General features: G+C 37.9%; 2 protein-coding genes across 2 annotated transcripts; one reads left to right on the top strand and one right to left on the bottom strand.

The window, feature by feature from the left end:
* Positions 1 to 4503: 4503 nt before the first annotated feature.
* Positions 4504 to 6027, top strand: LOC105203532. Its single transcript, XM_011172335.2, has 2 exons — positions 4504 to 4620; positions 4714 to 6027. The coding sequence occupies exons 1-2, from the start codon at positions 4504 to 4506 to the stop codon at positions 6025 to 6027; spliced, it is 1431 nt and encodes a 476-aa protein (XP_011170637.2).
* Positions 6028 to 13893: 7866 nt separating this feature from the next.
* On the bottom strand, positions 13894 to 16504 carry LOC120359901. The gene is made up of 3 exons (XM_039459343.1): positions 16391 to 16504; positions 15986 to 16045; positions 13894 to 14672 (listed from the first exon to the last, which is right to left on the bottom strand). The coding sequence occupies exons 1-3, from the start codon at positions 16446 to 16448 to the stop codon at positions 14125 to 14127; spliced, it is 666 nt and encodes a 221-aa protein (XP_039315277.1). The 5' UTR covers positions 16449 to 16504; the 3' UTR covers positions 13894 to 14124.
* Positions 16505 to 16671: the final 167 nt, after the last annotated feature.

Here is a 16671-nt window from a genome sequence, read left to right as displayed (position 1 = left end):
GAGCGGAAATTAACTACACGATAACCGAGTTAGAAGCACTAGCGCTAGTATGGGCACTACGCAAGTGGCATACGTTACTGCTAGGATGGCGAGTCAGAGTCCATACGGATCACAAAGCACTAACTTTTCTAAGTACATGCGTATGTTAAGAAACAATACTAGAATAGCCAGATGGTTCCAATTTCTACAAGAGTTCGATCTAGAAATAAGACATATACCGGGTAAAGAAAACCAGATGGCAGACCAACTATCTAGAAACACCGACTCGATATATAAAGCGAGCGAGGACAGGCACATAGCATTAATTCAAAACCCGAGAGACGGCACAATAACGGACGACTGGACGCGCATAATCGGCGAGGCGCAGCGAAAATTGCAACCAATGTTAGACGCGGCGGACGACCCGCAACGTTTAGACGTAATATGGCGCAACGAGCTAGTCAGATCATTATGCGAGGACGGAAAAGAGAGAATTTTATTACCAAAATCCGTTAGATGGAAAATTTTACGCAAAGCGCACAGACTACTCGTGCACTTTGGCACTGACAAACTCATAGCTTCTTGCAATAGATACTTCGAAGAACAAAACTTAGATAGAATTTGCAGAGATATCGTAGCATCATGTAGAACATGCCACGCGACGAAACATTACACTAGAGCCATGGCAGGGCCAGAATACTACGAATTACCCGACCAACCGGGCGTAGCGATATCAATCGATATTTTCGGTCCGTTACCTAAAGCGAAATGCGATTTTAAATACATTTTAGTCGTAATGGACAAATTTTCCAAACACGTAAAATTATATCCAATGGTAAAACAAGATACTAAGAATATAATAAAGCGATTAGAGAAATATTTCGACGAAGTCGGCATACCCGATGAGATACTTAGCGACAACTCAGGTCAATTTAGAGCGAACGAATGAGGAACATTCGCGCTAATTATAACGTCACGATTAAAAAGACAACGTCGTACAATCCACAGTCTAACCCCGTGGAGCGCGTTATGAGAGAATTGGGCAGAATAATTCGTACTTATTGCAGCCATAATCACGGATTGTGGACCAACATTTTAAAACGAGCGGAGCGCGTAATAAACGCGACCACGCACAGTAGTACGGGTTATAGTCCAATAGAGTTACATACTAACGACATAGATCATTTAGATTTACCGGAAAGAATTATACCAGAAGTTAGAATAGATGTGGCGCACCAACAAAAAATCGTTGAAGCTAGAGCTAAGTTATTAGAGAGTGCGAATAAACGTAAGAAACAAGCGGACAAGCATACCATAGCGCGACAATACGAGCCAGGAGATCTAGTTTGGATTAGAAAACACAGTCTATCAGACGCGAATCAAAAAAGGATTCAAAAACTGTGTCTGTTATACAGTGGTCTTTTCCAGATTATCGAGATTTTGCGGAAAAATGCATATCTTGTAGGCAATCGCGACGGTAATATTATAGGCGCATTCAACAGCAGAATGCTAAGACCATATAGGCAGGCAAAATACAAGCCCGACAACGAAAGCGATAGCGACGACGAAGACGAATTTCCCGAAATTGACATAGAAGAACATTTTAGCGACGAACGTGAAATTAATATAAATACGGATAGCAATGACGAAGAGCAACGCGACATAAGATACATAGGATTAAACGATCCCGAACCGCGAAGCGAGGACGAATTGTCCAACACAAGATCCGTAACAAGCAGCTTAGATTACGATAGCGAGAGCGAAAATACAGACGACGCGGTAGATAGCGTAGAAGAATTGCCTTACGACGAGGCAGACCAACAACACGCGTTAGAAATAGAATCTAACAACAGCGAGCAAGATTCGAGCGTGAGCGAATTATCCGACGACGATTCAATCTCCGAAAGCGAACCGGAGGATATAGAGATAGACATAAATATCAATAAAAATAATAACGACTTAGAGCGAAATAAACAAAATAACTCAAGCAAACAAGCGTACAGCGAAAAATCGGAAAGCGAGACTGATGACGAATTGTCAGGTTACGAGTCCGAAACCGAGGACGAAGACAGACAATATAACACGATTGTAACAAACAAATGTACACGCGAAAATAATTTAATAGCTAATTATAACCGCGAGCGAAACGAAACAACGCCATGGAAGACCGTCAAAGCAAACGACGATTGTATATACGAAACCTTCGAGACGAATGACATAAGCGCATGGAGAATGGCAACCAGAAACGATTTACCGAGCGGAGGCGAGTCGTATACTTTCGAGAGAGCAGCGTGCATAAAAATGTTAAAAACAAATTACCTATACAAACCTGTAGTAGAAATAACACCGACCAGCAATCTAGAAAATCGTAATAAATCAAATCCACACTTACCGATAGGAGTTAGCAAAGCAAGTAAAATTGTAACAAATAAAATAAGCGAAACTATTGTTAAACCCGCGAGTCACTGTAATTCAATCAATTCGAGCGAGCAAAGAATGACGGGGAACGTGACAAATTGTAACGACACAAACACCCGCAAAATTAAAACAGATTCAAAATCAAATAATACAATCATAAAATCCGAGCGAAACGCAACAACAAACGATATACAATTATGCGAGATAGAAACGAACAATAGGCAAACCGACAATAAATTAACAAACACGTCAGAAGACGGAAAAACACGTAAATTAAATTTAGATCAAATAATACAATCATAAAATCCGAGCGAAACGCAACAACAAGCGATATACAATTATGCGAGATAGAAACGAACAATAGGCAAACCGACAATAAATTAACAAACACGTCAGAAGACGGAAAAACACGTAAATTAAATTTAGATCAAATCGAGCGCATAAAATCAGATATCATAGAGCCACGCTAAGTCTACATCGATATATTCGGTAACGAAATTCCATTAAGACCAAAAAACAAAAATAACGAATGCAAAATTAACAAGCAAGCGATAACAATGAAAATGATATTAGAAAGATACACCGAAAATGAAAAAAATAAAAAATAAATTACGCAAAGCAGAGCGCGAGAAATACTTAAGCGAGCGAAACAAACCTTTGATTATGGAAAGAATATTGGAACAAAGTAAAATAGAGTTAGCAAAATTAAAAAATGTCCAAACGAACCAAAGCGACAGCGATAGCCAGGAAAAATGGATAAATGCGGACAGAGAAAGAAACGCGATTAAGGCAGACCAGCTAATCATATGTGACACAAATAAAAAACTAAAGAACGACTATAGGCGCGTAATAAAAGCACCGATTAAATTAAAACGCAAATTAGAACACAAAGAAAACAACGCGAGAAAAATCTTTAAAATATGTACAGAAAATGATAAAATTGAAAGCGTAACCAAAACACCGGTCACAAACAAATTAATCATAAAAACCGAAACAACGTGCCAAGGAAAGCGATGCGTTAACAAGAGCGATACAAAATTAATTAACAAATGCGTAAAAATACATGATAACGAAAAACAGATTATCGCGAAAATAGCGAGCGAATTTCAAAACTTAAATACAGAAGATGACGGGGAACGTCGCGAAGCGAGCGAGCATACTAACGTAGAAAAAATTTTAATTCCCCAAAACAATAATGAAATAATTAATAGCTTTAATAGTCCAATTATACGCAAAACGAGATACAAAATGATTCATAATAAGCGTAAAAATCAAACAACACGCGTTAGAAATAGAATTATAAAAAGTAATAGAATAAAATTAAGAACGAAAAGAAATAAAATTTACGCGTTATTAACGCAAGCAAGAAATAGCGTTAGTTTAATAAGAAATTTGTTAAGCAAGAAAAAGAAAGAAGAATGTAAGCACGACGAGACCAAAGACCACTCAAGCGCAACGACAACGCAGTTCAACCACCAAGCAACGGATGGCGCTACAAGCAACAGCCACACTTTGCAGACCAAGGGCGACGAGAGACGCCACAGTGCTTTTAAAACTACGGTGCTGACGGTATCACTGACCAACAATCGTGACAAAACCAAAAACGTTAACGACACTACAAAATTAACGTTAGACAGTGCAAACCGTAACGAGGCGGTAAGTCAGACGTACGGTAAGCAAAACGACAAAACCGACAATACAAACGACGAGACAAACAGACGATACGATAAACAAACGGCAGACCAACTATCCATGATAAAAATGACTGACTCTCAACATATACAGACAGCCACGTCATTCATCGACGCAAATGGCGTACTACAACGCAATATCGCCGTATCAAATGCATTCAGCATCAACGAGCGTATGCGAATTTTGATACAAGAAGAGCAAGACAAACGCGAGTATGAAATATCAATCGCCGAGGAGGACCGCTTGTGGAACAAAGTAGCCGAATCACGAATAGACTGGGCTGAGATGAAATGAGCATCCAGAGAAAGAATCGAATTCCTGTCAAGAATAAAACAATCTTTGAATACCGACCAAAGAACGAGAGAAGCAGCACGCATAGATAACTCAGACAAAGAATACAAACTAATAGAACTAATGACAAAAGTTATTGAAAGGAGAATACCAACAACGAGATATCTTGATACCATAAACGTGATGGACGAAAGTCACAAACAAATTTATAAAATTACATCCAACGTTTCATTCGAAAACGTAAGTAGCGAAGTACGCAATCCCAGCGAAACGTGAGAGCTCACGTTAAAACTGAAAAACGGTAAAATCACGTCCATTCACAAATTATCCCAGGGAACGACAAGCCAAGCGGCAGACCAACTATCATGGTTACATACACCGACAGCATCACAAGACATCGAAACATACGATATTACTAAAAATAAAAAATTAACGACAAATATAACTAGCAATGTGACACTAACACAATTACATACGCCACAACATAAAATAATAACATCAACACCAAAAGAAAAAGAGAGCGAGAAAAATACTGCGAGAGAAGAAAAAGAAAGAAAGCAACAGCAACAGTCAACATCCAAGCACGACGAAAGGGAAAGAAAAAAAAGAGTGGAAAATCAACCCCACGCGAAAAAAAGGAAAGAAAAAGATCCCGAGATGTCCGAGGAAGACCAACTACACGCAGCACCTAGCAAAACAAGAAGATTAACAATAAAAGAAAATAATAGCAGCAGCAATTCGGAATCATTCAAGAATAACCACGAACAAGAACAACGCGCAACAAAATCAAAGACGCCGAGAAAAAATAAACAAACTAGCAAAAAAAATAATAAACGCATAAGGATATATACCGAGCAGCAAAAAATTGCTATGGCAGCGCGTAGAAGAGAAAGAAAAGAAGCAAACATAAAAAACCCGAACATGAGACGGAATACAAGACACTACTTGCGAGATGAAAAAACTGGACGATATAAATTAATGACAGCTGACGACATACGACCTGACGAAACAGAAACGTCCGTGATACCGAAAGACCTTGAATTAAATAAAGATCTACCGAGAATAGCAAATATCGAAATAACAGACTCCAGAAAACCATTTATCAAAATAAAAAGAGTCAAAATGATAAGAAAATGTAAACCAGCAAGTTACAAACCCGTAACAAAATTCCTCCAACTTCCGAGAGATATACTCAACCTTTCCAAAATACTCACCTTCTCCACAAACAACCACCCATCACCTCTTTCAAAATTCCGGCCACAAATAAATTTGTGCCCGAAATTGACGGGGAATTTGTCACCGCCGACGACCAGCAATTTCACTTTGTTCCCGATTAAATTACAGATGCTAAAGGGCGTATACAGCGAGATGCTAAAGGGCGATTCAACCAGTGTAAACCCCGACAAAAATATGTCTGATGTGAAAATTGAAACGATCATCGAGAAAATAAAAAGCAAAAACGACACCGAACAACCAACCAGGGCGGATACGTCAACGCCAAGAACGAGAGAAAGAGACAGCAACGCAGAACCCTCAACGCCGCAGAGGGCCGTCACGCCAAGATACGTGACAACGCAGCAGAAGAGAGGCGAACACGAGGCAGACCAGCAACCTGTCATCCAAACGCGCGTCAGCAATGACAAATAAGATAAGAAACCGGCGATACAAAACTAGGATAATTACTTTACTTTATTTTACTTTACATTTCGTGTAGATAATCATTTAAATCACATATATTATTTTCATTATCTTATTTTCTTATATTTTACATTTTATGTTTTATTTTATTTTATTTCGATGATAATTATTATTTGTTTTTATTATAAATCAATTTAACATTACTTTGCATACAAATCAGAACGACCGATACGCAATATGCTTTGAATATTTATTTTCTCTTATAATACATGCAAAGTTACATTTATTGAAATAATTTCAATTATTAAAAATAAGAGGCGCAAACGCGATCAGCGAAACGCGTACGGGCGATCTCGCGATGGCCGACCAACAATGCTATTTATTTCATTTCAAATAATTTATTTCGTTAAATTACGGAAATTACCGTGACGTAATAATAACGGTCGTGCATCGGGGATCGCATACGCGAACCGCGAGCCGCAATCCCGGGGGAAAAAGCCACCGCGGCACCGGGCGTGACTCGCGTGACGCGAAGGGCCACGATTGGCCGAACGAAAAGAACCTCGAAGGAGTGGGAGAAAAACGGTCCCGCAACTTCGAGGTGGAAGCTTCGAGCTTCAGTGGATTTCGAGGAGCGAGCCAGAGCGGATGGCTAGAGAGATATATCATCCCGCGAGGATGACGAGTTTCGTTTAACAACCGCGAACGGGCGAGAAATAAAATATCTCGTATCAACCCGGAATAAAAAATCGCGCTGTGAACGAAATTAACCGTTTCGCTAGTAACGCGAATCGAAAACTGTATAAACCATTTTACGACTTTTTTTAGTAATCTTCGCCCACGGTGCCCAAGGGCGATCGACAGTGCCGGCATTTCCTTTGAAAGTAATACGCGTTTGAAACTCGCGTACATAAAAGCGCCGTGCGTGCGCGAGTGATGTGTGACGACGCATCCCGTTAGATTAAGTGCGTGAACGCGTGAACGACTGTGTGAACGACCGCGTAAATACAATTGTACGAACGACAATGCGAACGCGGCAGTCCGCATGTAGTTTAACGCAATAAACTGTGTGATTTGTTTCGAACATTGAGTTTCATCTTTCACTTGAGCGACCAACAATTTTCCCACCCCACGTACTAGCACGCATTAGTGAGCGCGACGATTCCGCAAACAACTACCAATTGCGAGGGCGTAAATCACCGAGCATCGGCTGTACCGAGGCTTCGAGCAACCGAGGGACTTGGACCCGAAATTCAGACGGACGATCGGATACACCGCCGCAGGGAACCAGGTCAAACAACACCGCGATCGAGGGCGTATACAACGAGGTAGGCGACGTGACTACCGGTGCGACCCAGCCGGTGATCACCTTTCTTGTTTTCGGGTAAGCAAAACAAGTGGCGACCGTCGAGAATAAACGACCAACAAAACTTAGCTTTTTGAAATTTTAAATGTTAATTCCGGTAACCCGAGGCTGAAACAACACTAACACGTCGAGTCCGGTTACAAGTTGCTTCGGCAGGTGAGTTGTTACACACTCCTTAGCGGATTCCGACTTCCATGGCCACCGTCCTGCTGTCTTAAGCAACCAACGCCTTTCATGGTGTCCCATGAGCGTCGAGTTGGGCGCCTTAACTTTGCGTTTGGTTCATCCCACAGCGCCAGTTCTGCTTACCAAAAATGGCCCACTTGACACTCTGATCCGAGATTAAGATGCTCGTGGCTTCAAGTTTCAAGAAAGCCAGAGATTTCACCCATTTAAAGTTTGAGAATAGGTTGAGGTCGTTTTGGCCCCAAGGCCTCTAATCATTCGCTTTACCAGATGAGACTCGTTCGCGTTCCGTGCGGGAACGGTCGAGTGCCAGCTGTCCTAAGGGAAACTTCGGAGGGAATCAGCTACTAGATGGTTCGATTAGTCTTTCGCCCCTATACCCAGTTCCGACGATCCATTTGCACGTCAGAATCGCTACGGACCTCCATCAGGGTTTCCCCTGACTTCGTCCTGACCAGGCATAGTTCACCATCTTTCGGTTCCCAACGTGTACGCTCTGGGTGCGCCTCTTCTCGCGATGAGAACGAGACGCCCCGGGAGTGCGGAGCCGCATCGCGACGCGGCCCATCCTTCCTCGGTCGACAACCAGGGCCGACCTTCACTTTCATTTTGCCTTTAGGTATACCATTACAAGTCCCAATGACTCGCGTACATGTTAGACTCCTTGGTCCGTGTTTCAAGACGGGTCCTAAGAGTACCCAAAGCAGTAGCGTCGCCGACCGGTATCGCGGTACCCACGCGCGCGCGGACGCGGCGGGGGACGCGTTTGCGGGCCTGTCGAAGGTTAACCGTACGTGCCAGCAGCGGGCCAGGACCGGTGACGGCGCTAGGTCCGTTGAACATCCGTGTACCGTGGCGCGCGCTTGCGACGGCCTCGACGCACAGCGAGCTGCGGCCTGATACCTTGCGTGTACCGCCGGGCAGTCGGCCGAGCGACCGGGGTTTGACGCGGGCCGTTTTACCGAATCTAAACGGCGTGCTAGGCGCGCTGAATACGCCCGGGTGCAGGACCTCTGGCGGAAAAACAGGAGCAAATGCGCACGCATGTTGCTCGATGATGTCACTAATGTCCGGATTCCACCAAAGGACAGAATGGTCCCCTTCTGGGAAGAAGTAATGAGCAGTCACATCGACACTGCTTCAAGTGGTGACATCAAACGCCCAACGCAGAAAGAACTTTGGGCGCCAATTACGGCAGAGGAAATCAGACGAGCAATGCCTGCGAACACAACTTCGGCCGGATCAGATGGCGTTACAGCCCGCCTTCTAAAGAAAGTGCCGAAGCAGATTCTTACCAGAATCTTTAACATAATAGCCTGGTGTGGTAGTGCGCCAACATGCCTCCTGGCATCAGTAACTACACTGATACCAAAGAAGTCTAATGCCAACATACCTCAGGACTTTAGACCGATTACGGTCTCATCGGTCTTAATTAGGACCTTCCATAAAATATTGGCGACCCGTATGGTGCAGTCAGTCGAACTTGACCAAAGGCAAAGAGCGTTTAGGCCTACAGATGGCTGTGCCGACAACACGTTCCTACTGGACCTAATACTTAGGTACCACCATAAACGGCACAAGCAGTTATTCATGGCTTCATTAGATATAGCCAAAGCCTTCGACTCAGTCTCGCACAAAACGATACGGGAAACGTTAGAAGTTATGGGCCTGCCGGAACCTATGATCCATTACATAATGGATATGTACGGCAGGAGCACCACGGTCCTATGCTGTAATGGGTGGACCTCAAAGAAGATTAAGCCGACGTGTGGAGTCAAACAAGGTGACCCAATGTCACCCATGATCTTCAACATGATCATCGACCGAATGCTCCGTAGACTCCCCGAACATATCGGAGCAAGAATAGGAGAACTGGTCGTAGGTGCAGCGGCCTTTGCAGATGATCTCCTATTATTCGCGTCAACACCCGTTGGCCTTCAAAGTCTTCTAGACATCTCTAATAAATTCTTTAGAGATTGTGGTCTGCAAATAAATGCAGCAAAAAGTATGACGGTTGCTCTAAGAAACGTGCCACACGAGAAGAAGACGGTGGTCGATGGCAGCACAATTTTTACGGGCGGATCCCGATAGCGCACGGTGCGATAGCCCACGTCCCGATAGCGCACGTTAAATTTAAAATAATTCCCGATAGCACACGTCTCTTTAGCACACGTCCCGATAACGCACAAAGTAGAACGCACACGTGTCCGATAACGCACGTCTCGATAGGCCACGTCTCTATAGCGCACGTCCCGATAGCACACGTCCCGATAGCGCAAGTCCCGATAGCGCACGAAGTAAAACGCGCACCTGCCCGAGAGCGCACTTCCCGATAGCGCACGTCAAATTTAAAATAATTCCCGATAACCCACGTCTCTTTAGCATACGTCCCAATAACGCACGAAGTAAAACGCGCTCCTGCCCGATAACGCACGTCTCGATAGCCCACGTCTCTATAGCGCACGTCTCGATAGCCCACGTCTCTATAGCGCACGTTTCGATAGCTCACGTCTCTATAGCGCACGTCTCGATAGCCCACGTCTCTATAGCGCACGTCTCGATAGCGCACGTCTCTATAGCGCACGTCTCGATAGCCCACGTCTCTATAGCGCACGTCTCTATAGCTCACGTCTCGATAGCGCACGTCTCGATAGCCCACGAAGTAAAACCTGCCCGATAACGCACGTCCTAAAATAGGTTTAATGCGCGCATTCGGCCTAATTAGCTCTATTTCATTACTGTATTCATCTACACTTCAAGCATAATAGTTGGTATATTTGATGCGTTGCATTCATATGTTTATAATGTATAATGTCTCACTTTCAGCATTTATAAAACACGTGCATCATTATAGTAACTATTTATAAAACATGAAGCAAACGTTCTAGTAACTATTCATTTTAATATTATTTTCATTAATTCAACTAAGGGACATAACCTCATAACCTCACATGTGTCAAACTGCATGAGAATGAGCGAGCGTGAAATATACATTAACATTAGAGAAATGCAATATAGATAACTATGATGCAATATAGAAGCTGTGATTAACAGACATCTTATTTATATAACTGCATCTAATGTTTCACGTTCAATTATTCTCATGCAGTTTGACAGGTGTTAGGTTATGTCCCTTGATTTTATTAATGAAATGAATGTTTAAATTATAAAATCAATGTGAGAGTCACCAGAATATTTATTTCATGTTTACTAATTAGTTGCTTTAGTGATCCATGTGTATTGGAAATATTGAAAATGAGATATCATACATCATGTATAAATGCTACACTTTAAATTTTCCAACTGTTATGATAGAAGTATACATAAATTTGGTCATGAAATAAAGCTAATTAGGCCGAATGCGCGTGATTAAACCTGTTATTATCTTTCTTTCTTCCTTAAATGCGTATGTTGCTCATTTTTCTAGAAAACATAATGTGTAACGCTTCAACATATCTGTCTCTTAAGTCATTATTTTTCTGCTTCTATCGTGAATGCAATATGTATTTTTAAAGAATTGATCTTCAAAACAAGAATTTAATGAACTAAATGGAGATATGAAAGTGTTTCTAATGCTCGTGTTATGATTAATTTTAAAAGCTATGCCTTAGAGGTTACATTTCTTCGCTTTCATATTTAATAGTGAGTAAATTAATTAATCAACACGTAAGGTAAGTTCAATTTGACTGCAGTTTATTGTAATAACTTTATTATAATTAACGGGATTCAAACTGTCTTATATTAATTATTAATTCATTATGTTACACACTTTAAATTCTCAGAGAGAATTCACAAATATTCTTGACCTCTAACACTCATCTTTTAAAGTTAATGCTATCAGAATACATATTGCATTGCCAATAAAGGCAGTAAAATATTGATTTAGAGATAGATAATATGAAAATATTGTTTATTATATTATAATTTAATTTATAATTAATAATTTTGATATGTATTATAATATAAGTTATACGTTGAACATTGCAGAGTGTCTCTGAATGAAGAAGTGCGTAATTCAACTAATAAATAAGGTAATTTTATTTTGAATGCTGTTCGTTATAATAATTTTATTTTAACGTTATTATTAAACGACATTCAAAATACATTTATTTTACTTGTGAATTGAGTTACACATTTCTGAATTCAGAAACTCCACCACAGCTAGGCTACGTTAGGTTGGAGCCCGATTCTCTTCCAATTCACCGTATGCAGCTTGTAGCTCGCTCCCCTTCGTATGCTGTAAGTGGTTGCTCGTGTACCTGTCGGTAGCTGGGCTATTTTATCCAATTGCCAAGGAATTTAGGTCGTATAGGATGCATCTCGGAGATATAACTTACATGGTTCAAAGTCCTGAAAGTAATTTCCAGTTTGCATAGCCAAGATAATGTTTTTGTATTTTAAGAAAAAGTATTGATATTACATTGCTTTAAAATTGAATTTATTATTTTGAAACTTATTTATAAAATGAGTAAAGAAACTTAAAATAATAACATATTCTGATACATATCATTGTTTCTTATACTTATACAACGAATTTTTTTTGATATATTTTGTAAATATGTTAACTTTATAAACTTCTTGGGATAAAAGTATAAGGTATGTGTAAGACTATATAATATGTTATAACATGTTAGATTTAAAAATACGTTTCACAAATGAAAATTATCACATAATGCGTCATTACAACTAACTTGAACTCTATTACTGATTATTTGTAAACTCTTTAAAAAAAAACTTTATGCTTATACAATTAACATTATTTGAAACGTTTTGTACTTTATGATTATTGACTACTTTTTAAATTAAAATGTAAGATATATATGAAACTATATAAGTAATCTCTAATATAGTTAACTTATAAAATATTGGATTTATAAGTTTTTTTTTTAAATAAAAATTTGACGTTAGTCTTTACAAATAATTATAGTTATTTTAGGTAATTTGTTATCAGATAATTTGGTTTTTTTCTCATAACTTAGATAAATATAAAATAATTTGAGATGCTTTTTTGTAAACGCTTAGGAAAAAAAATTATTAAATTCTTAAAAACATTGAAAGATATTTAATATTAATAACTTTAATTATTCTAAATATTTTTATAATTAAAGAAATTCTTACTAAACATAAGTTTTAAAATTCTTTGTCTGAAAGCTCTTATAAAATTACTAATATTAATACTGAATATTTCATTTGGTTTGCTTTTTTCATGGAATTCTTACTTTCAAATATGACGTTACTTTTAAATATGACGATAATTTGTATTGCAAATAGGACATTTTTTAGATTGCAACTTCAAGATACAATCTGAACAACAACATAAATGGCCACACGAGACAAATATATGATCTGCTTTTTCAACTAAACAAATACATCAGCAATCAGGTGTACGTATGTCATTGAATTGTTGCACTGGATGATACGGAATATTTATATTTTCATTACTTTCATCCGAAAATATATCGCCATAATCGTCTGAAGGGATACCATAAATGTCTTCATCACCTGTAACAGAAAATATATAATTTTGTAAGTAAAATTATCAAATATCGTTTTTATATGTGACAGAAATATAATTTGAAATATTAAACAGACAATCACAAACATAAAAAATTTGTTAAATATATTTAAGTATATTACAAAATTTGTAAACTTGCAACGTTTAATGTAATATGAAATTGTATAATATATTATTATATAGGAAATTTTGTAAGTGGTAGCAACCAGGCAGGGAATGATTCTTTATAAAAATAAATGAAAAACGTTAAATAAATGAAACGTAAAAATAAATGAAAAATTATACGTTTAAATTTATCGCAGAAATGTTTCCTATAAAAGAACAACATTTTTCATAGGAAATATTTTCGTGATAATTCTTGATATAATTCTGCATGAAATATATTTTTTGTAAAATTTTTTTTTTAATTAATAATAAGATGAAGCAATTGTAAAGCGTTTATTATAGTAATAATCATTAAAGCTCCTGATTACTTAGCCAAGAATTGACGGTAGCGATTTAGTATCATGGTAAAAGTTAGAATTTAGTCTTACGTGGAAAATGTACGTGTTGACAAAATTTTGTCATGCCTGCCATTATTATGTCCTACATTGTGAAAATATAACTTGTCTGATGCTTAGCACGTTTGTAAAAATTGGTGAAAACTAAAGTTATCTAAAATTTATACGTAGAAGCATATTTTTCATTTCTTTCAACAGCTGTCAGTCCGTATATTTTCCTCTGTGTGTGTGTGTGTGTGTGTGTGTGTGTGTGTGTGTGCGTGCGTGCGTGCGTGCGTGCGTGCGTGCGTGTGTGTGTGTGTGTGTGTGTGTGTGTGTGTGTGTGTAAATAGGTCTCACTTTACGTGACTTACGACTGTTTACTGACTGTCACAGGAAGAAAAGAGAGTTTTCGTAGATTTTTACAAGTGTTTTAAAGCGATTTCATGATTTTATTTTATCCAAATTCATTTTATTTGTAAATAGCATGCAACAAATTTTCACGTATCAATTCTCGTTCATAATGTCACGATTTCAGCACAGTCGCGGACCAGGAGCCTTCATCTTATTTCGTATTTTTTTAGGTAAAAATTCTTACTTGAACCTATAAGAATTATATCTTGTAAAACTTCTGGGGAAACATTAATCGAGCTTTGAGGAGAAATAATAGGCGGTATGTTCTCTTCTTCTGAAGAATGCCTTCTTTCTGGATTATTTTCCTGAGAAATATGAATAGATCTTTGAGGAAGAGTAACAGGCGTCATGTCCTCTTCTCCTGAAGAATGCCTTCCTTCTGGATTATTTTCCTGAGAAATATGAATAGATCTTTGAGGAAGATTAACAGGCGGCATGTCCTCTTCTCCTGAAGAATTTTTTCTTTCTGGATTATTTTCCTGAGAAATATGAATAGATCTTTGAGAAGGAGTAACAGGCGGTATGTCCTCTTCTTCTGAAGAATGCCTTCTTTCTGAATTATTTTTTGGAGAAATATGAACAGGTCTTTCAGGAGGAATAAAGGTGTTTGTTCGTCTACGCCTGCGGCCACGACCGGAATAGTAGTGTGATACATTCACTTGTCTAGATGAGGTTTGGTCAACAACTGTATTTTTTAAAAATAACAAATAAAATATTCTCATTAGAATTTCAAATTATTAAAATAATTTAATAGTTAATTAATACTACTCGTGTGGCGTTGCTAGTCCTCCATCGGGCGTTTCCTCTTGTAGGGCATTGGAGAATACTCATCGGTTTGCCAGAGGATACCGGGGAAATAAAATACTCGGGGTAGATCAAGACTAGCAAAAAGATAGCAATGGAAAAAATAATAACGAAAAGTACTACTCCAAGTGGTGCCCCAAGCTCTAGCCTGGTAAATCCATCCCCTACGGAGGCTAAGCCCATGGATTTTTTTTGGGGGAGGGGCGGTAATCATTGTCTACTAAAGATTCGATTACAGAAAATAATATAATATTAGGATAACTGGCTAAGGGTAACAATGAACACAGCCAGACTAAGACAAAAAACAGAGTAACAATAAAATCTTACTAGGAAAATCTACCTATGACATATTTTCAAAACAAAGCTAGAGCAAAATCCATAGGAGATGTTCTAAGTTACCAAAGGTCCGCCAAAGATAGACAAAACTTAAATAAAAATTTAGTCACGAATATATTGGATGACAAATAGAAAATCTCAACTATCTTTTGAGAAAAAGCTGTTAATATACAAAACATTAAAGCCTATACGGACCTATGATATCCAACTTTGGCCGATATTCATAGTCGATTCTTATTTCAAGATCGTCTTAAAATGCTAATATGGCTGTCTGATTGGTTGATGGCATCTTAAGATGTTACTTAAGATGATTTTAAATATAAGAATTCACTATGAATACCGGCCTTTTGGGCACAGCATCTACCACAAATATTGAGATTTTACAAAGATTTCAGTCCAAGATTCTCAAAATAATTACAAACGCGCCTTGGTACGTTCCAAAAGAGTTTTTGTTGCGACTTAAACATTCTAACAGTTAAGGAAACTATTAAGGAATACAACCTGAAATATCGTAATATTCTAATCGAGCATCCTAACTGTCTTGCCACAGAACTCATGAAAAAAAGAATTGTACAAAAACTTAAAAGAAATCTTTCTTCGGACCTTATAAGGAAACCCTTAACTTGACTAAATATTGTAAAAGTAAAGTAGAATGGAATAAATGTAAACTTACAAATGGAACGTTACAATGTATATACAAATATACGTATAATATATAAGAGTATGGCAATAGTCATATACCTTGTTTGTCTTTTGATCTAAGTCATAAACGTTACTGAATGTCCAGCGCTAGACAGATTGTAATGATCCGGATGTTAAATAAAAAAAATACTAGTTTTCATTTGTACTTTTTTTATTAATACATACCTCTTTCATTCTGTATTTCAGAGAAATATTCTAGATGTACATCATCGTCGTTATTGGCATCTGTAAACATTTGAAACATTTAAAGTTTAAGAAAATATGTAATATACTATAAAGTAATATTTTTATAATAATATTCAAATTATCTTCTAATTTAATTTAATAAAATAAATCAAATTTTAAAAAGATTTAAAGAAAAAATCAAGGAAATTTAATGTAATAAAGATATTATCAATTTATAATTATTATAAATTTAATGTTAAAAAGGGGAGTCAGAAAAGCGGGGAAAGAGAAAATGCTTACTAAAAATTTATTTCTCACTACTCACAATTTCAGTAGAAAGCAAATTTCCTTTAATATAGAAATTTAATAACTAAGAATGAATTTAAAAAAATAAAAATTTCTTACCTTCATGTATTAATTGCTGCATGCTGTATTGTCGGTCTCGATGTTGATTGTAAAACATTTTTAAAAATTGTTCTAAGGATATCCTGTCAGTAACAAGATCTGCCTAAAGTTCTACTATACGTAAATTGTTTTGTTTTTCTAAACGTGAACGTATTTGTCTAACACGTAAACCATTCTTAGCTCTTTCAAGATCAAGTTCTTGATCAGTAAGAATGTCGGATAACTTTTCTAAAAAAAAACATAAGTAAAACATAATGATGTTATACTACTTAGTTAAAATA

The sequence above is a fragment of the Solenopsis invicta genome, unplaced genomic scaffold (assembly GCF_016802725.1).
Source record: "Solenopsis invicta isolate M01_SB unplaced genomic scaffold, UNIL_Sinv_3.0 scaffold_3212, whole genome shotgun sequence".
NCBI classification, from domain to species: domain Eukaryota; kingdom Metazoa; phylum Arthropoda; class Insecta; order Hymenoptera; family Formicidae; genus Solenopsis; species Solenopsis invicta.
Note: the sequence above shows the minus strand (reverse complement) of the source record. Positions and strands in the feature narration are given on the sequence as shown.